Source organism: Serinus canaria, chromosome Z (assembly GCF_022539315.1).
Source record: "Serinus canaria isolate serCan28SL12 chromosome Z, serCan2020, whole genome shotgun sequence".
Taxonomy (NCBI): Eukaryota; Metazoa; Chordata; class Aves; order Passeriformes; family Fringillidae; genus Serinus; species Serinus canaria.
The window spans coordinates 8,756,993-8,777,229 of record NC_066343.1 but is presented as its reverse complement, the minus strand read 5'-3'; the positions used below and the strand labels follow the sequence as shown (position 1 = coordinate 8,777,229).

Below are 20,237 nucleotides of genomic sequence, written 5' to 3'. Positions count from 1 at the left end.
GATAATTTTGATGTTTTAAAATAAACAGCCTTAATCAAGCTGTGCCTGATTTATCAGAATGGAAAGACCCACACAAGACCCACTCTGGATCTTTATGAAACGTGAATTACTACTTCCAGCTAATTTTCATCCCCCTTAATATAGTGAGAGTAATCAAGCAGGGCTAAAGTGTGTCAGCCTGAGAGCTCTCAGGACTCATCTGGCTCAACCTCAGTGCTTATACAGCTTCCTAGAGATTTGTCATTCTGGAAACCACAGCTGTAATTTACAAAGGTCCATTTCTATTTGCTATTACTGTTACACTTGGGTTATGTTACAGCTGACAAATTCCTACAGCACCTCTGAGAGAGGAGAACTTTCCATGCTCATTCCAGTGGCTACTGAACTTGACACTTTCACAAAGTATTTCCACACTGCTTATCTTCAACCACACTCAGCTGCTCCAAAATTGAGGTTTGGCAGCTCTACATTTCAGAAACTATTGAAAGGGCAATGTTTCATCCCAGGCAGTGATCAAGAATAGAGTGATAGCCAGCTCAAAATAAATCAGACATTTACAATGCAAATGGAGTACACACTTCCCTTTGTACATCTCTTCTTTCACTGAGGCACAGGTTATGCATGTAGCCAGTGCACTAAAAATCAGTGAAATGTAGCCCATAACTACCTTTTTTTTACAAAGTTTTAGATTCAGAAAGGAACTCTCTCCCTCCCTAGGCAGTGACACGATGTCAGGTCCATCAGTCCAGAACCCACAGGCTGCAATAAAGGCCTTGTCCAAAGGGCAGAACAGGCAGTGGGAGCACATGGCAGCAGCACAGGAGGCACTCTGGAGTGCCCAGGTGTACTGCATTGCTCTGAAGGATGATACCACTGGCATTTAGCACCTGCAGCAAATGAACAGAGCAGGTTTTGCACTGGCTTCGGTGAGAATCTGCTGCAGCTGGAAAGGTCTGGTCGCTTCTGCAGGCAGACTGTGAGAGCTATGCAAAAGCAGAGGATGCCAAGAAATGCTCTAGTCAACAGTCAGATCAGTTTTTCTAGCCTAAAACTGAGAGCAATTTAGATTAAGATTTCTTCTTAATGAAAAGAGAAGGAGGTAAATAACTCAAGCCAAAGGAAATTTAGCACCAGAGCTGTGTGCGGTCAGTTAATTGAAAGGGGTCATATATATACAATTCATTTTTTGTGTAGCAGCTTCAGGCTGTCATTTTAATCGCTCCTTCAAATCACTAAAAATAGAGACATTAAACCTATCTTTCCTTCTTGCTAGCCCAGGGCAGATTTCCCAATGTGAAGATCATTATTTGTCAGAGATACTCCCCCAAAGACTCTTTTTTCCCCTTTCTTTTCCACCTTCTGCCTCTCATACGTGCCTCCAAAAACAAAGGCTTGCAGTGAGGAAGCCAGGCCCTCGTGCCAAGCACAGCTGCCATCCCACTGCCAGCCTGTCCCACAGTGTCACCTTGTTCTGGTGAGGAATGGGACCTCCTCTGCAGCGTGGTCGGCGGGCTGGAGGAGGAGGAGGAGGAGGAAGGCAGCTTTGAGGCACACTGGAAATACAGTGTGCCAGCTAAAATCGTGTGACAGAGCTGTTGAAACAAAGCTGCTGTGTTCATTAGGGAACAGCTCGTTCCTTTGGGTGGAAGTATTTGCTTTGTGTCTAATATTAACTGTCCGTGTGGGGAGATCTTCATCCTCCAGCTTGAGCTGAGGAAGACATGAGCTTCTCCGAGTTCTTTTAACCTGTCTTGTACAAATGTTAAAGGAAAAGCACCCTAGATTAGTTAAGGTCTTGAATTTAAGTTTTTGTCAGAGCAATGTCCTTGAAGCTTATGTTTGATAGAACAGCTTCAAAATAAAATGACTGCTTTTGGAATCAATGACTTTTCATCAAGTTGTATTACATTCTCAGGAGAGAAGAAATCTCTGTTTCCTATGTTTATGCAAGTACTTTTTACTATATTAATTGTTAACAAAAATGTAATCATTTTGCTTAGCTGGCTTCATCCATAGACCTGTTCAGATATTTTAAAATCAAATTTCCTCAAGTCACAGAAAGCACCTTCATACCTTGTGAGTGTTAACAAGTATGAGGGCCTGCAGGGAGAGCAGTTTTGGTAAATAAACACCAAAAGGTGTTTCTTCTTTAAAAATCAGTGCATGATTTTTAAAGAAAAAACTTACTAATGTGCACTGTGCTCTGATTCTGCGCAGAACAGATGTAAATAAAAAGATGAGGAATGAAAAAAAAAAAGCATCAACATGTCTCAAAGAATTGTACAAAAATAAACCAGGGAAATTCACAAGTTCCAGAAGCCACAGGTGGAAGAAATAATTCTCCATGTAAATTGTTTTTATCTAGTGCCAGGGTTTGTGTGGGTGCTGTGTAGATTACACTGCTCTTGCTTAACTGCTGTAACATCTGTAGGATTTCTGCAGCAAGACTACAGATGATTGGTGAGTATTTTGGCAGGAGGTTCCTCTCCCACGTTTCCAGTCTGTCTGCTTGTTTTGACACTGGCTGTGTGACAGACTTGGAGAGGGGAGGAATTCACTGCTAAGGAGATGGGGCTCCCTGCAGCTGCAGCTCTGCTCCAGGACTATTCATGGCAAAGCTAAAACAAGGGATTAGCAGGGTACCTGGTAGGGTGAGACCACTCGCATTCACAGCTCTGTAGGGACTTTTCCATATTATAAGGCAGACGTGGGAGCAGATCTAAATAACTTCTGTGTGGATTTTGTCACTGATTAAAGCAGAAATCGGGAACCAGTTTTATAGAGGTATATAAACAGAAGGAAAAGAACGTGCTGAAGTCCATTCCTGTGTTAGAATCTGTTAGTATTGATGTACTATTTTTATAAATTGGGAAAAGAATAAGGTGTGCAACAGCCAATTAATGGTTACAGAGCACTTCAACTCCAGCAAGCCATGAGCCATCCCTCACATCTCTCAGATGAGAAATGACATGTAAAAGACAGAACCTACTCTATTTATCCCTACTGTGAATATCATCATCCATACAGGCCCCAAGCTGTGCACATGGGGTGCCTTATTTAACTCTGTACTTTCACTTCATGTTTCTTTTATCTTTATCATGCTATTAAAATAAACAACTAAAATGCAGGTTTTCTCAAAGAGAACAGAAAGAATATTTTTAAGATAGGTAGAGATTAATATTTAACCAAGCAGATAAATTAAACAATAGGGAAAGCAGCACAGCTTAGTTGACATCATCAAAGCAGTTAACTGTAAAATAAGTGGAAATAATAGCAATAAAATCAGTAAGTTAAAAAGCCCCTGCTGAAAGGCATGAGAAACTGAACCATCCTAATTTAGAGGAAGGTTTCTTTCACAATTCAGGACCACCACAGGCAGTGCTGCCCTAGGTGCTTATCTAAAGAGAGTTAAAGGCAATGTACATCATGTGGGGGCTGTCCAGGGCTTTGCAAACTTCTCACTCTATACAGTTGTCACTGTAGGGGGACAGCAGTGCTGAAATGCTGTAGCCAGAGCTCTCCACTGAGGATCACTGCATGTCCTTCATGGCTGGCTCTGGGAGAGTGTGTGGGCACAGGCCCTTGCTGTGAGCATGTTACCCAGCTTGTCTCAGTGCATCCCAGCCACAACTGGGGGATGGGGAGTGGAGAAGAGCTAAGGCCTCATACCCTGGGAAAACAAACTCAAACAACCAGCAACAAACCCCAAAGATCCCCAAAATAAAATAAATAAATAAATAAACTAACCCATACAATTTTAAAAACAACACCAAAACACAAAATGGCCAGAAGGCTTCAGGGAACAGTGAGGACAGAAGACACACAGGTGACTTGTACCTCCTAACATTCCCCCACAATGCCCAGCTGATTTCAGATGCTGGTCCTGTTCTGCTTTGCCAGTCTGGTAACCTCAAACAACCCCTGCTTGCAGGTAACTTTCTACTCTGGAACCCAGGTAAGTCTGCTCCCTTTGGAGTGCTCCTCAGCAGAACCTCACTGAGCTTCTACAGGTGGCACCAAGAGCCACAAAGTCCTGCTCATTCTGAAACCTGGCCCCATGAAAACCATGTGATGTCCTACATCCTGTGTCAGAAAAGTCAGAAAATTTTGGAATTGTTGAATTGATAGGGCTGGAAAGGACCTCTTAGAGCACTATGTCCAATCTTTTACCCACACCACTCTTTTCACCACTGCTGCTATCCTTCCCTTTTACCCATCCAGCCTTTTACAGAATGTTCTCATCCACTCTCCAGCCCTCTCTTCTCTAAACCTCACATGCACAGAAGTGATTTCATGCCTCACCCCATCCCTGATTTCAAACTCCCAAACTTTTTCAGCTCTCACTCTCTCACATCAATCAGGACTGTACATACCCTTCAATGTTGTACAAATTCTGCATTTGTACTGTGGTACCATAACAGCCTCTCCTGTTGCTTTCCATACATCTCCTGATGTTTTTGTCACCTTTCTGGCTCCTGCTGAGCACCCAGATCATTTCAGGAAAGGACCTGTTCTCATCCTCAGTCCTGAGCCAGTCCTTTCAGGTGCAGAGCTCAGACTGTTTGCCTGGTGTGCATCACTTGGTATTAATCAACACTGGATCTCATCTGCCACTCTACTCGTGTTCCACGTGGGAGTTTTGTAAATGACACACGTCACAGTGTCTGCAGCAGGGAAGCCAAGGGATGACTGAGCAGAAAACAAAGACCCCCAGCAATGTCATTCACTCCCAGAACTGACTCCCTGAGTGGTCATGTCCAGCCTACAAAACAAACTACACCAGGAGCCCCTGGGAAAATGAAAGGCACTCTTCAAAAAAAATCTCACAATTGTGATAAAACACACAGGGGAAATAAATAAAATTTGTTTTAGCCAAATTTGAACTTCATGACTCTGCAAGTTTACTACTGTCTCTACCATGAATAATAGCACCAAGTTACAAAACAGGTGATTCCATGGTGTCTGCTTTGAAACCTTCACTTTTTCTACTCAGTTAGACACTGAATAACTCCAACTTAATCTTCTGAGACTCAAAACCACACATTTTTGTGTCAAATTTGCTACACAGCCTTCTGTTTTTTACATCACTTGGGAGAACGACCTTTAATGAAGAGCTTGCTTTAACAGCAACATGAAAAAGAACTTACAAATGTTAGGAATGTTGTTTTGCCCTTTCAACATTCCCAGGCTTTCATGTTCCTTCTAATGACTGCATAATTGAAGATTGTATTTTCTCTCATACCTCTGTATTATGAATATTGGAAAGCAGTGGTTTTAACAGTACAAAAGCAATATTTTTCAACTGATTTAGTTCCTAGTGGGAAAAAACAGTATTTCCAATCCTAACTTTGCTTTCTAAACAATCCCTAAATGTACTCGGTTAATTCATAAAGCAAATTGTGTCAGTGATTTCATGCAGAGTCTGATTCCAAAGGCAGAGAATATTCATCATTCAATTAAAAATTGCTAAACAAGAAGTTTGTAGCAGGTTCACCACACAGTGTGATCACACAGCACATACAGGACAAGCATAGAGCCAGACCCAGCTGTTGGAATCTGAGATGCAGGGAGCTCTCAGAACTTTGGGTCTGAAAGCCAAAGCTGAGGATCAAACACAGGATTGGATCTGAGACCTTGGAAAAGGCTCCCACACTCAGGTGCTGAAGTGAGAATGTGCATTTATAGTTTATAGCAGAGACATGCTGAGCTAAGGAAAGGAAAGTTGACAGTTTTAGAGTTTAAGATACAGAAAAAATAAAAGTAGTTCCAGAGGTAGAGAAGGAGTTTGGAATGCAGCACTGTAGGTTTGTGTGCCATAACATGGTTGGCTAAGGAAATTACACTGTAGCATGAGTCCATGAGACAAAATATTTAAGGATTGGGTTAAAAGCATAAATATCCTTGTTGGCAGTGTTTTATTGGTCAATAAATCCTTCAAAGGTCTTGTAACTAAAGGTCTTGTGACCTTCTGAGATAAGCAGTGAAGATGTGAGCTGAACTCACCCTACTTATGTAGAAGGTAAGGAAAAGAAGAAAAATCATCTAAAAAGCTCAGAGGTCCCATCTGTAACTCATTGAAAACTTCTTCACAAATCCTCACACGCAGCCAGCAGGGGTGTAGGAAAGGCAGCTCCAACCTGCTCTCCTCCTGTGCCCAGGTAACCCACCTGGCAGGTGAGGGGAAGGTGTGGATGTGTCACCTGGAGTCCCACTACATCTCCTGGAAAAGCTGCATCCCAGGGCCTGCAGAGGGGCACCTCCCATGGGATAAGGACTGGCTGGTGGCCTGGCCCAGGGACAGTGGGGGCAGTGCTGGCACAGCTGGTCACCAGCAGTGTCCCCAGGGAGCAGTGCTGGGCCATCCTGTCCAAAACCTGGGCCAGGGGAGCGAGTGCTCTGCCAGTAGGTTCATGGGTGACACCAGCATGGGGGGCAGTGTGGATCTGCTGGAGGGCAGGAGGGCTCTGCAGAGAGCTCTGGACAGGCTGGACCGTGGGCCACAGCCATGCCTTTGAGGGTCAACAAGGGAAGTGCCAGGCCCTACCCCGGGGTCACATCAATCCCCAGCAATCCAGGCTGGCCAGAGGGGCTGGGAGGCTGGGACAGGCTGGACACAGAATGCTGTGACAGCAGCTGGACACGAGCCAGGGGGGCCAGGTGAAGGCCCAGGGGCCCTGGGCTGTGACAGCAGCACAGGGCAGTGACTGTCCCTGCGATGGCCCTGCCCAGGCTCCATCTCCAGGCTCAGCCCTGCCAGGGCCCTGAGGGGCTGGGGAGAGCCCAGGGAAGGAGCTGGGAAGGGAACGGAGCCCCAGGAGGGGCTGAGGGAGCTGGGAAAGGGCTCAGGTGGACAAAAGGAGGCTCAGGGGGGCCCTTGTGGCTCTGCACAGCTCCCTGACAATGCTGCCAATGAAGAATAGATTGCACCTGGTGGGGGAACACAATGACCATGTAGAAAAACCCTCGGACTGTGGAGGTGCACAATCCAAAGTACAACAAACACCAAGGAAAGGAGTCAGGAACTGCACTGATGGAGAGCCTGACCAATTAATGAGTGAGGCCAGCTCTGCCAGCCTTGCTCCGAGCTGGGCACAGCAGCACCAGCTCACCCAGTGCTCACACACACCTGGGCACAGCAGCACCAGCTCACCCTGTGCTCACACACACCTGGGGGGCACAGCAGCACCAGCTCACCCTGTGCTCACACACACCTGGGCACAGCAGCACCAGCTCACCCTGTGCTCACACACACCTGGGGGGCACAGCAGCACCAGCTCACCCTGTGCTCACACACACCTGGGGGGCACAGCAGCACCAGCTCACCCTGTGCTCACACACACCTGGGGGGCACAGCAGCACCAGCTCACCCTGTGCTCACACACACCTGGTGGCACCAAGGGCGCCCCAGGACAGGAGGACACGTGTAATCTGGGAGGGAAGGTGTCAATGACTCCAGGGAAATGGTCTCCACACACAGGTTAGCTCTGGGAGAAGCTGTGGGCAGGCCTGCACCACCCAGGCTGGGAGCAGGAGCCTTTTCTGGGCACACACAGGACCTGAGAGGAGACAGCCCCTCTGCCTCCAGCTGGCTGAGCAGTGGCTGCTGCTCACAGCTGCCCTGCTGCTGGGGAGGGTTTTATTTCTGCTGATGGTGACACAAGGGGACAGGGACAGGAGCAGAGGGAACGGCTCAGGCTGGGCCAGGGCAGGCTCAGGGTGGGCACAGCAGGAGTTCCCCCATGGAAAGGGGGCTCAGGAACTGCCCTGGCACTGCCCAGGGCGGTTTGGAGTGCCCAGCCCTGCAGGTGTCCCCTGGAGGTGGCACTGAGAGCCCTGGGCTGGGACAAGGTGGGGATGGGACACAGCCTGGGACTCCATGGGCTGGGGGGGAGGATTTTCCAGCCTAAATGATTCTCTGATAAAGTTTCTAACACTCAACATCACCGTCTTGTAAGCTAAAGATCATGGGAAGTACACAAGACTAAGACGAGCAGTGATCCATGCTCATGCAGAAATTATTTTCTCCTGATGTCTTCTCACCCATCAGTTAATGACCAGAACTCTAGACATAATGGATACAAAATCCATTGAGATCCACAGGGATACTTTACAGTCTTACACAGATTTTCATGGGTGATTTGGAGACGTGGGTCTTCAAAGCAATTTTTTGACATTCCAGGGGGAAAGAGGCAAGCATGAATTTACAACTGGATTGTGCTTGGTCACAGATAATCAAAATAAACTGTGGATTTGTCAAGCCAAAGCGAAATTGATTTTGTAGACTTTAAAAATATTGTTATTAATTTGCAACAAAACCTATGAGAAGACCCTGGTAGTAGAAGATACTAATATGTCAAAGGGTACACAGCAAGAAAAGCAGCACATTCAAAACTTAAATCAAGTATTTTATCTTGCACTAAATACCCTCAGTCTGTAGTTGCTTTCCAAAAAATATACAGTATACACTCACAATAAGTAAGACTGAATATCACCTTTGGACATAGAAATCCCCATTTAAAAAAATAAAATCTTAAATTGAAAGCGAATTTTAAAAAATCCAAACAAGAAAGATAATATCTGGATGTTTAGCAGTCCACATACATGTTAAATATCAACCTTCCAGTAACAGGCTGGATTAGAAATATTAAGAAATCAACCAACAGGGTTGGAAATGGCCTTAAAAATACCCACTTTCAGCTCTGCCATGGGCAGGCACACCTCCTGCTAGACGAGGCTGAGATGAGAACATCATTCATGAGAACCCAGAGGTCTGCACTTGAGGAACATTCACCTCTGGAGCACCTGTGTGTCACCTGCCTGCACAGCACACCCCTCACCTGGCGGGCTCCCGTGCCCGGCTGCTGCTGTGGCAATGGCAAAGGCAGAAGCAGGAGACACCGAGCAGTGGCTGTTGTCAGCAGTCTGCACTGTAAAGGAGAAGGACAGGAAAAAATTAGCTTCTGCAAACTTTTCATCAACCAGCAACAAGACTTAGAATCTTCAGTAATGTTCGTAACTTTGTGGACATTGTATTTATTTAAACTGTCAGATTATTTTCTGTGAAAGACAATAGAAGTATCCTAATCATACTTATGGTTTGTATTTCCACATTAGTATAATTAATGTTGCTGTAGAAAAAAACAGGGGGTTCTAAGACACTGCCGAGGTGGAACAAGATGTTAACCAAATAGGAGGGGAAAAAAGAAAGATATAGAGAAAAAACAATGGCATAGAAAATTACCCTAAACCAAAAATTATGTCAGAGAATTAAGGTTATTCACCATCTTCTGATAACTGGATTCACACATTTTCCCTGGTCACTGCTCGGGATGAGCAGAGTTTTGCAGCTTTTATCAAACTTTCTCTACAGGGAGTGGTGTGAACACTGTCTCTAACTAGGACTCCAATAATATGACTCTGCCCACAGTTTCCAGCTCCCAGATCTTGCCTTCTTGCCACAAATGTGCCCAATCACATAACATTGAATTTGAATTGGTTTGAATCTAAAGTGTCCTGGCAACATGTGAGAAGGCTCTGGTCTGCTTTTGTTTTAGTCCCAGGTATGAAACACCTGCCCAGAAACCTGTCCTGCAGGAGCTGGCAGCATTTTAAGTCTTCACGGACACAGCTCACAGCCCTGCTAATGATTTCAAAGAGCCACGTGAGAGTTATTTGAGGAGCTCCAGCTCTCTTTTTCCTCTTCAATTGAGCAGCCTTTTCAAATTTTGGAATGAATAATGTGAGACCATCTGTAAATGTTCAGCATTGCACAAAGAAACAGACGCAGTCCCTCCCCATTGACAACAATGGGTGTTGTGTGTTTCTTGATTACAGATGGTGCCCAAAATATGGCCCCTCATCAGCTGAAAAAAATATGTCAGAGTCTTGAGAGTTCTGTGAGAACAGGACTGATTCAATATTAGTCTTGAACTTGGGCACATCCTGCTTGAGCTATTTCAGAACACTGAATCATACTGAAGTCTCAACGCGCTTCCATGCCTCATTACTGCTGCTCAAATTTAACAGGCACACTTCACATTTTAATGGCTCTTTTATTTTTAACACCTGAGAAACAAGAAAGATACAAGTAGACCAGATGACTGGAACGTTATTAGTGCTTTCTGCTGCCCTGCACAGGCCACAGGCACAGTGATCAAACTCTGTTGGAAGTGACTGGCAGAGCCAGCAGAGCTCTCACCTCCCGGCTGCCGGTAGCGGAGGTGACGCGGTGTCGAAGGGGACCTGCACGGGGACAGCTCTGCAGTGTCCACCACTGAGGTGCTCTCGGGAATGGTCCTGTCCACTGACACAGTTTCCAGAACTGCTGCTTTAAAAGAGAATAAAAGTCAGCGCTGATGATTACGCATAATTTGGTTTACAGTTGTTTCAAACAGTACTGCGCCTGTAACTTGCCATGAGATTTTGCCATTAACTCAGCAGTAGTTATCCTCTGGATGGAGTTAAAGGAGTGGGAAAGTCTTGTACCACTGACACAAAAGCTCATAAATAAACAACTTGATGAAAACCAGCAAGTTGTCAGTTTTAAATTATGTTGGATAAAACTGCACTTTCAATCAGGAGAATATGCAGTGACATGCACACATAGCAAGGGTACTTGAACTCATAGATGTTCTATGACCTAGGGAAAATAATCCTTGTTGAATAACAAAGTGTAATCAAAATCTGTCCAATAAAATTGCTAAAGAGCACTGGAGAGCAGACTAGTCCATGATTAAGTTTTTTTATCAGAATAAAGAGAGGAATGGGATAAACACTACTTCCAAAATGAGGGAAAACAAGCTGATAAAAAACATCCTGCATTTGATGTGAATGACAGCTCTGCCTGCAGCACAAGCATTGCGTATATAAGGCTCAATATAAACAAAAACTTTGGAAAACAAAAACTCTGAAAGCAATCAACTTTGAAGGTAGGGAAAGAAGGTGAAAATCCCAGCCAGTTAATGGACAACAGCCATAGAGAACAGCAATCACAATAATATGTCCTTGGAAACAGAATTGTGCAGTTGTGCTGGACTTAAAAGTAAGCCAGAGCTGGTTTTTTTGGAACTCTGGCAGTGTCAGAGCAACAGGACTCCCCATTTTCACCCCCCCTTATGAGATTTCCTTTTAAACTTCCTAATTTCCATCATCATTCTGTATGCAGGTGGACAAAGCTACTGCAGGACAGAGCTCTCTACCTGTATGAGGAGAGCACAAGCTGTTCAGCAGGAGATCCCAAAGGGGTGGGAGACTGCACTGACAGCAATTTAGCATTTATATGGGCCTCTGGCCATTTCCAAATGCTCCTCATGCTGCCCAGGTAACACTTCCAGTTTTGACAGACCACAATGAGAAATGTGAGTAACTCCCCAACAGTGCCCGCTGCCTACACCTGGGCAGAACAACTGCTCTTTACCAGTTCACTTTACAATGTGTAGAAAAAATGTGACAGCTTAGACAGCAGTTACCTGTTTGTGATTAATTTCAATATAGGGCCTGTATTTGGGATATGCTGTGCTATCATCACATTGGTTTTTAGCCATATTGCTGGCTAAAGCAGTGCACGGGAAGAATTTGCTCACCTTTGCATAGAAAAAACTCTCTCTATATATATAAGTATATAGAAATATTATGTTGTGCAATTAATGTAAAAACATCCAGCATACTGCATATATAATATTCATGATTATGCACAACAGCTAACCAGTATTTTTTGAAACCATTAAGCATGAGCAAATATCATAAAATCACAGAACCCCCTGAGCTGGAAGGGACCCCAGGATCACCCAGTGCCACCCCTGCCCTGCCCAGAGCCCCAGCAATGCCACCCTGGCCATCCCTGCAGTGCTGTCCAAGCTCTGCTGGAGCTCTGGCAGCCTCGGGGCCGTGCCCATTCCCTGGGCAGTGCCAGCAGTGACCCTCTGGGGGAAGAACTTTCCCTGATCTCCACCCCAAATCCCCTGGCCCAGCTCCTGTCCCTGTCCCTGTCACAAGGAGCAGAGAAGGGTGCTGCCCTTCAGGAGGGTCTGCAGCCCCTGGTGAGCTCTGCCCTCATGTTCTCTGCTCCATCTGAACACACCAAGCACCCTCAGCTCCTCGTGTGGCCCCTCCAGACCCTTTAGTATCCCCGAGTCTCTCTTGTGGGCACTCTCTAACAGCTCTAGCTCTTTCTGACATGCCCAAAACTGTCCCCCAGACTCGAGGTGAGGCTGTCCCAGTGAGTGATGCTGGGCCTGGTACCCCCCAGCACAGGGATGTCCCTCCTGGCTCCGGGCCACTGCTGACTCAGACTGAACTGGACGTGGATCAGGAGCCCCAGGTCCCGTCCCACAGCTGCTCCCCAGCCCCTTGTTCCCAAGTGCATCCACACAGCCAGGGGTACCATCCAAACACAGAATCCCTGGTTAAACCTGACACACTTGGTGAATTCCCACCCCTCATTTGCTGAGCTCCCTCTGCAGGGCCTCTCTGCCCTTGAGGGAGTTGACAGCTCCTCCCAGTTTAGTGTCATCAGCAAACTTACTTTGTACTCCTTAGAGTCCTGTGTCCAGGTTGCTAATGAAGATATTGAAGAGCACAGGGCCAAGGACAGACCCCTAGAACCCCAGCAGTGGCCAGTGCCAGCCTGGTGTCACCCCAGCCACTGCCACACTCTGTGCCCGCCTCATGAGCCCATTGCCCACACTGGTTTTATCCACCTGTGGGCTGGACAGTTTGTCTAGATGGATCCTGGGAGAGACTGTATGGAAAGCTTTGATGAAGAACAGAAGGATCACATTACTGCCTCTCCTGGGTCATCCAGGTGTGTCACCCTGTCAAAGAAGGAACTCAGGTGTGACCAGCACGACCTCCCCCTTGTGCAGCCGTGCTGACCTATTGTTGCCAGATGAATATCTGTTTGCTCAGCTGGCAGGGAAAAGACAATGATTATTTTGTGAAATCACTGGCCTGTGGAACTGCATAATGGGGATCACGTTAAACATCAACCAAGAAGAGGAGCAGAAGAATACACTTTCATCTCCAAAATAACGTATTACATTGGTTGGGCTAACTCAGCTCCAGAGTTGGGAAAGTAACACCGAACTCATGGGGTGGTCAAGTGTCACTTCAGGGCCTACAACCACCAGAGATCACTGTTCAGACCCCTGAGACAGACAAACTGATGTGAAAAGGGAAGGAACACACGTTGATGGCTTTGGTGGAATGATATCATATGTATGTTTGTTCTGGGAGAATCTGTGAGCACGCCTGTACAGTACAGCCTGGGCACTGGAGCCTTTTCTGTGCTTTTCTGTATTTGGAGGAGACAGCTCCTCATGCCTCCAGGGAAATGAGGACTGGCTGCTGCTCAGTGCTGCACTGCTGTTAGGGAGGTTTTGTCCATTTTTCTGTAACATGATGCCTCAAGGTGTTCTCCAATACCTCCCAGGGTAATTTTCTCCATGACCTTACCAGGTACTGAGGTGAGACTGATGGGCCTGTAGTTTCCAGGGTCACCCTTCCTGTGCTTTTTGAAAACTGGGAAATGTTATCCAGCATCCACTCAACTGGGACCTTTCCAGATTCCCAAGACTGTTCAAATATTGAGAGAAGCCTCACAATGACATCAGCCAGCTCTTTGAGTAGCCTCAGATGAATCCCATCAGGCTCCATAGATTTATAGGGATGCAGCTGGTGCAGTAGATCCCTACAACTTCAGGATCAACTGTGAGTTTATCATTCTCAAACCACGGTCATTCAGCTCAGGGCACTGGGACTCCCTTAGCCCATGCTGAAGAGAGGTAAGGAACACAATCCATATCCCTGTCTTGTCAAATTCTCTATTTGTGACGTGACCACCCTCATTCTGGAATAGGCCAATGTAACTTCTGCACTGTTTTTTGCCAATGTATTTTAAAACCCTCTTTTTGTTGTCACCCACAGTTCTGGCAAGTTTTGACTCCAGTTACGCTTTGGCTGCAAAAATTTTCTTCCTGCAGAGCACCACCTCTGTGGTCCTGCCACGTCACCCAACTTTCTCCTGCTGGTGATACACCTTCCTTTTCTGCTTTACCTCCAAAAGCAGATCCCTGTTCAGCCAAGACAGCCTTCTGTCTCATCTGTTTGACTTTCAACATTTTGGAATTGCCGCCTCATGTGCCTGAAGGAGGATGATACCTAAAAAGCGACCCACACTAATGGACCCCAGCACCTTCAGAAGAATTTTCCCAGCGATCTTGATCACTGTTTCCCTAAGCAGCCTAAAGTCTGGTCTACTCATGTCCAAGGGTGAAAATTTTCTGACATTTTTCTTCCTAGCAACAGAGATTTTACACTAAATCACATTGTGGCTGCTGTAGCAAAATAGCCACCAATGGTGTCATTCATACAACCCTCTCTGTTAACAGCAACAAATCAAGGAGGGCATCTTTCCTAGTCAGCTCTCCTAATACTTGTACATGAAGTTGTCATCCAGGTGTTTTAGTAATCTTCAGGCCTGTATTGGACCGACTGTGTGATGCTCCCAGTTGTTTTCTGACCAGCTGAAGTATCCCAGAAGGACAAGGGCAGTTCACTTGGACACATCCCTTAGTTCCTCAAAGAAGAAACCCTTAGTTCCTTAGTTCTGCATCCCATAGTTCCATCGGTGTTATTGTCTGGGCTGGGAGATCTGCAGTAGACTCCCACAGAGACATCTGCATCCTTTCACTGCCCCTTGATTCCTACCCAGAGGCTCTCTCTGTGACCTCCCTACATTCTAACCCTTTTGTTACATACATACAATGCCTCCCTCTGCCTCATCTGCCCTGCCTATTCTTCCTGGAGTCTGTAACTGTTCAATGGGCACTTCAACCACAGGACTCATCCTGGTAAAGTTTCACTTATGCTAGTGATGTCAAATCACTGGGACTGGGCCAAGGATCTGTGCTCCTCTGGTTTGTTCTTTGTGCTGTGTGTGTGGGAACAGAAACACTTCAGCTCTGGTCTGTTGTAGCCAACACCTCCCACCAGCGCTCAGTTCCTCAAGTTTTGGTGCATCACTACCCGGTTTTGTCCCTTCCCCTTCCAAACTAGTTTAAAGCTTTATTGATGAATCCTCCTAGTTCCTATGCTGGAAACCTTTTTCCACTCTGAGAGGTGCATCCCATCAGGAGTCAGCAGATCAGGTGTTGTACAGACCATCCCATGGTCAAAACCCCAACATTATTCTGATGACACCAGCCCCTGCTCTTGATAGGCAGACTCCTAGAATGCCACAGTGGATAACTTCCCTGTTAAAATGGGATTTTTTGTTAAACAATAGGCAGCATTCTGTAAAAACAATCCCTTGGCACAATGAAACATCTAATTTATTAGCAGGGCACTGCTAATGCATTCAGTAGGGAGCAGACAACTTTTCAATCACATTTGTCTTACTTTGCATTTAGTAATTCTTTTCTTCTTTCCTCTCTTTAATTTTTTGTTATTATAGTAGTACTGACTAAGATTGAGCTACATCTTACTCAGATTAATAGATCAAATTCCTCAGACTGTAAGCCAGGCCATGTACAACCATTTTTAAATATTAATTTTAGGAATAATAAAAACATTTTAAAATTGCACCACTTTCTGTTTAGTGTAACAACAATGAAAAAGATTACTGGAAACTTCTATTCCAATTAAGAAGATCATTTCTCTGTCCCCAAAGGAGAAATAATGCCCACCTCTGTTTCCTATGACACTGGAGCTACTTCCTTGCTTTGCCATCTATAACTACAATGCTCCCAACCCTAGATGCCCACACTGAGGCTTTTATCAACCAGCTTCAACCCTCTGGAAGTAAAATCTATTCCAAGGTGCCTTACAGAATCCCTAGAGGAAACATTGCTCAGGAGCAATTACTCTAGTTTAGACTTGTACCTTCTGGAGGGATAACCAGGTGACATTCACACCACCTGGTACAAATGTCACCAACACACCAAGCACATCACAGGCATTATTTATTTGGATTACTGATGGAATCTCCCTGGAAAACCAGCCCCCTATGCAAACATGTTAAAGCTGTTAGGTCTTTCTTTTTAACTTAATATTTCACTTCCTGCAGTACATGGTACAACTCAAAAATCTCTCACCTCAGCAAACACAACTGGCATCAAATATTCTCTTCTGCCTTTCTCCTTACACTGTACTGAAGTGAAAACAGACAAGGTGCTGTGGGTTGGAACGAGATGAGCTTTAAGGTCCCTTCCCACCCAGAGCATTCTGTGATCCTATGGCTTTGCTATGCTGCTGCTCCTGGGAAGGAGCAGCAAAGGGCTGGGAATAGAGAGCACAGCAGAACCTCGACCAGAGGAGCAGCAGCATGCCAGGACTGTCCTCCCCTCCCTACCACAGACACTGGGTGCAGATATGAAGAGATAACCCAGGCTGCAAGGCCCAAAGGCATCATCTCCAGCACCAAAAGGGCTCAGGCCCCAGCTCAGAATCAACATCTCACTCTGCAGAGCAGATGTGGGAAGAGATCAAAGAAATATTCCTGACTCTTTCACAAACTGTAAAAGACACCCAAGTTACCACAGAGGAAGAAGCCTCCTACACCCTGAAAGTGTTTGGGACTTTTCCCTGGAGTTTGGACACACATTCCATGGATACTGCCCTGGGGATTGAGGGAAAGAATCTCAATGTGTGCCCCACCAACAACTGGATGGGAAGAGGCATTGAATCCTAAATTGAATTATTTCTTCACTAGCTGTAACATTAATAGGTACCTTTAACCTTATGCTGTGTATATGTATTGGTAGTTTTTCTTTTAGTCCCTATTCCTGTGTACTATTAGCTTGTTTTAAGTCTTTCATCTGTTAGTTTTCTGTCTATTAAATAACCATTCATTCTCCAATAGACCGAACCAGCCAATTAAGGCACTTGTGAACAAGAGTGGCTTTTGGAGTGCTGGCCACCCCAATAAAGCTGCTGCCTGCTGCCAGAGCCCTGGGCAAAAGGCAGGGAGTTATCCAAAGCCCCACACCCACTGGTAAGAAGCAGCCAGCAGCAGGCTGGATTACGGTGCTCCGTGGGTATGGAATACCTCTGCGGATGCTCCTCCTCAGCTTGTTGCAGAGGTCCAGGCGTGGGTTCTCCAGGCTGTCCTCGGCCGAGCCCGGGCTCTGCTCGGGGGACGACAGCCCCCGGCTCAGGTCCAGCGGCGCCTTGCTGCCCGTGGGCGGTGGGGACGTGGCCGGGCTGTAGTTTGAGGTAGGGCTGCTGGCCACAGACGAGGCTGAGAGGTCCAGGGCACCGATCCTGGAGTTCAGCGGGGAGGTCAGGGAGAGTTTGCGGGTCCTGGCAGGTGAGGAGGTCCTGGAGAGGGACAGGGGAGGAGGAGAAGAAAACTTGCGGCACAGGTGTGGGGACTTCCCGTCAGCCAGGTACTCCCCTCTGTTGTTCTGACTGGTGGCAAAGAACAGCTCCAAGGACCTGAGAGGCAGAAACACAAAAAGAGCAACACAGTTATTGTATTTGTGGGTTGCCCCAATGAAGGAAGGAACGATGAATCTGACTCCATGTTCTCAGAAGGCTAATTTATTATTTTATGATACTGCATTATACTAGAGAATACAGAAAGGATACTTACAGAAGGCTAAAAAGATAATAATGAAAACTCCTGACTCTCTCCCGAGCCCCAACACAGCTTGGCACTGACTGCCCAAAGAGTAAAAACAACTCACCAGAATCCAATGAAACAAGCACCTGTGGGTAAACAATCTCCAAACTCATTCCAAAGCAGCAAAGCACAGGAGAAGCAAATGAGATAAGAATTGTTTTCCTTTTTCTCTGAGGCTTCTCAGCTTCCCAGGAGAAAACTCCTGGGTGAAGGGATTTTTTCAGAAAATGTGAATGTGACACATGGTAGCAAACACTGAACAGATTTCAGTGAAAAAGCTTCAGTTGTGAGCAAATCTGCATGGCACTGCAAAATCTGTGTGACACTTTGCCCTCAAAGCTTGGGCATAGAGCTAAGACAGACCCTCCATAAAAATGGCATCCTGTTTACACACTAAGAACCTGTCTCTTAGATTATTTACAAGCAGAAAAGAATGAGAAAAACGCCCACAAAACAAGCAACGACCGAGGCTGTGATATCTCTCCCAGAAATCTGTGTGAGAGAGGTCCCAGGAAGATGCCGACGCCGGGCTCACCTGACAGGAATGGAGGTGAAGGGGCGCCTGTAGATGTCGGAGAGCTTCTCCAGGACCACGGCGGCGGTGGTGAAGATGCGGTAGGTGTGCAGGAAGGTGTTGAGGAAGTCGATGCTCAGGAACCGCAGGTCCGTCAGCCGCTCCAAGAGGCGCTCCACGCTCGCGTAGCGGATCTGGGGGACTTTGCAGGAATTCAGCGTTTTGCTGAAGCAAATATCAATGTCATCTCTGTGAAGACGAGCATCGGATCTACACAAAAGTCAAATTTAAAACACTTTACCAGCAAGTGATCATGGCTAAGGTGATGCCTTAAGTTTGAGCTTTCATATTTTCCAGATTCTCTACTGCATTAGCACTTAACTCTGAACACCACATGAAGTGCCAGCAGCTCTCCTCACAGCTCAGGCACACAGAACAATCCCTGTCCAGCCCCAGAACCAAGGCACTGCTGCAGCTTCAGCCCAAAAAGTGCAAACAGCAGGGACTGGAGGAGGGCAGCCTGGGAGGGTGGGACTGCAGAACCTGGAGTGGGATTGGACACTGAGCCCCAGTATGGACATGGACCAAACTTATAAAAGTGTGAGAATTCATGACTCAGGGTCCATTTTGGGGGTAGCCATAGCCGGGCTCTTGTATTGCCCACGTTGTGTCCGTGGAAGGCCTTTTAATAAATCCCTACTTTATTCCTTTAACTCTGTCTAGACTCTGTCCTAGGCAGCCTCTCAAGGCATCAAAGGAGCGGCACCCCTTAAGCTGTTCCTCTCAACACAAAAGCAGCAAATATTTATGCACTATTGTGTTTCATCAATGCAGAAAAACTTTTAATTTGTGGTGACAACTGCTTCTGTAACTCAGGGAACTTAAATTTTATTTCTGGTAAATATTTTACACTTCAAAGCCTAAGAAACTGTTAATCATGCTTACATTCCTGAAATGGAACAGGTGGCAGAATTGTCCCTTCTTGTTGCATTCAGGCTATTGTGACCCATAGGTCAATATGACTAAAATCTCAGTATGGAATAATTCATTGCAATGTTTTCTGCTGGGATCAAGCTTAATCTGAAATAAAATAATGGATCCTAAAAATTAATCCCTTAGCTAGGTTTAAGGCTTACCTGCAAATTAACACCTGCCTTCAGCTCCAAGACTTACTTTTTGTTTTAGAGGAAAGAGGGAACAGCACAAAACATCTCAAATATCAATTCAGAAACCAAGAAAAAGTTTTATTTTAGTGAAAAAATCAAAAACAAAACCCAATAAATTTCTTCTTGGAAATAAAAAAAAAATTCTTTACATAACAGTACCCATAATTGAGGGGTTTCCCCCTCAAATTCTGTTTTGCTTTGGTTGTAAATAAACAGGATGAATACTAAGTGAAGCATCTTTCAATACACCCTATCTTTTTGTTATAAATTATTGGACTTTCTCAAAAGAAAGATCAGGATATTCCACAAAATTCTACACTGTATTACATAAAAGAACCAACAGCAACAAAATCTCAGTTCTTAAACTAGGCCTCCAAAAAGTAGCCATTTTTTGTTTGTATCATCCAATGACATCTGACTCAAAGTCAAACTGGGCTGCACATCAGGCAAGTCACATTTAAGGAGAACACCAAATCTGTGTCTGTTGTGAAGGTCCTGTATGTTCTTCAGAATTAATATTCCTTTCTGTTGGCATGGGGACTGAGGTCCTGCTGTACTTTGAAAGGGGACAAATGTACTTTTAAAACTCAGCAGGTGACAGAAGTTTTTATGCACTGGAGAGTTCCTGGAATAAAGTTGAGGACAAAAAAAAGCTTTATTTCCAGGGATCAATGGTGTGTGCCCTAACAGAGCATTCCCAGATGCTTTCTCTCTCCCATTTCTAAGCACAGAGGAGAGGAATCAACTACAGAAGAGGTATTTGAGAAACCAAGAGATGGGACAGATAATAGTGAGAAAGAAAATAGTTTTATGTCTATCCTTGTGTTTCATTTACTTATATATTCATTGGATTCTAATTAGTAAAACTCATGTAAATTGAGGTATGCACAAGATCCAAGCTGTGTTAGAAATCTGGAATCATGTACTGAAAATATCT

The 20,237-nt window shown here is 45.5% G+C and overlaps 1 protein-coding gene across 3 annotated transcripts in view; it reads right to left on the bottom strand.

Annotated features, from left to right (window-relative positions):
* RASGRF2 (Ras protein specific guanine nucleotide releasing factor 2) overlaps positions 1 to 20,237 on the bottom strand; it is a 128,045-nt gene that overhangs the window by 35,762 nt on the left and 72,046 nt on the right. For 2 of the 3 annotated variants that reach the window (XM_050987267.1, XM_050987268.1), the window contains exons 14-17: positions 18,156 to 18,404; positions 17,045 to 17,433; positions 10,199 to 10,327; positions 8,838 to 8,927 (exon numbers count right to left, since the gene is read on the bottom strand). In XM_050987267.1, the coding sequence (XP_050843224.1) occupies positions 8,838 to 8,927; positions 10,199 to 10,327; positions 17,045 to 17,433; positions 18,156 to 18,404 (857 nt within the window). The remainder of the gene's footprint in view (positions 1 to 8,837; positions 8,928 to 10,198; positions 10,328 to 17,044; positions 17,434 to 18,155; positions 18,405 to 20,237) is intronic. The other variant, XM_050987269.1, reaches the window with a different exon arrangement.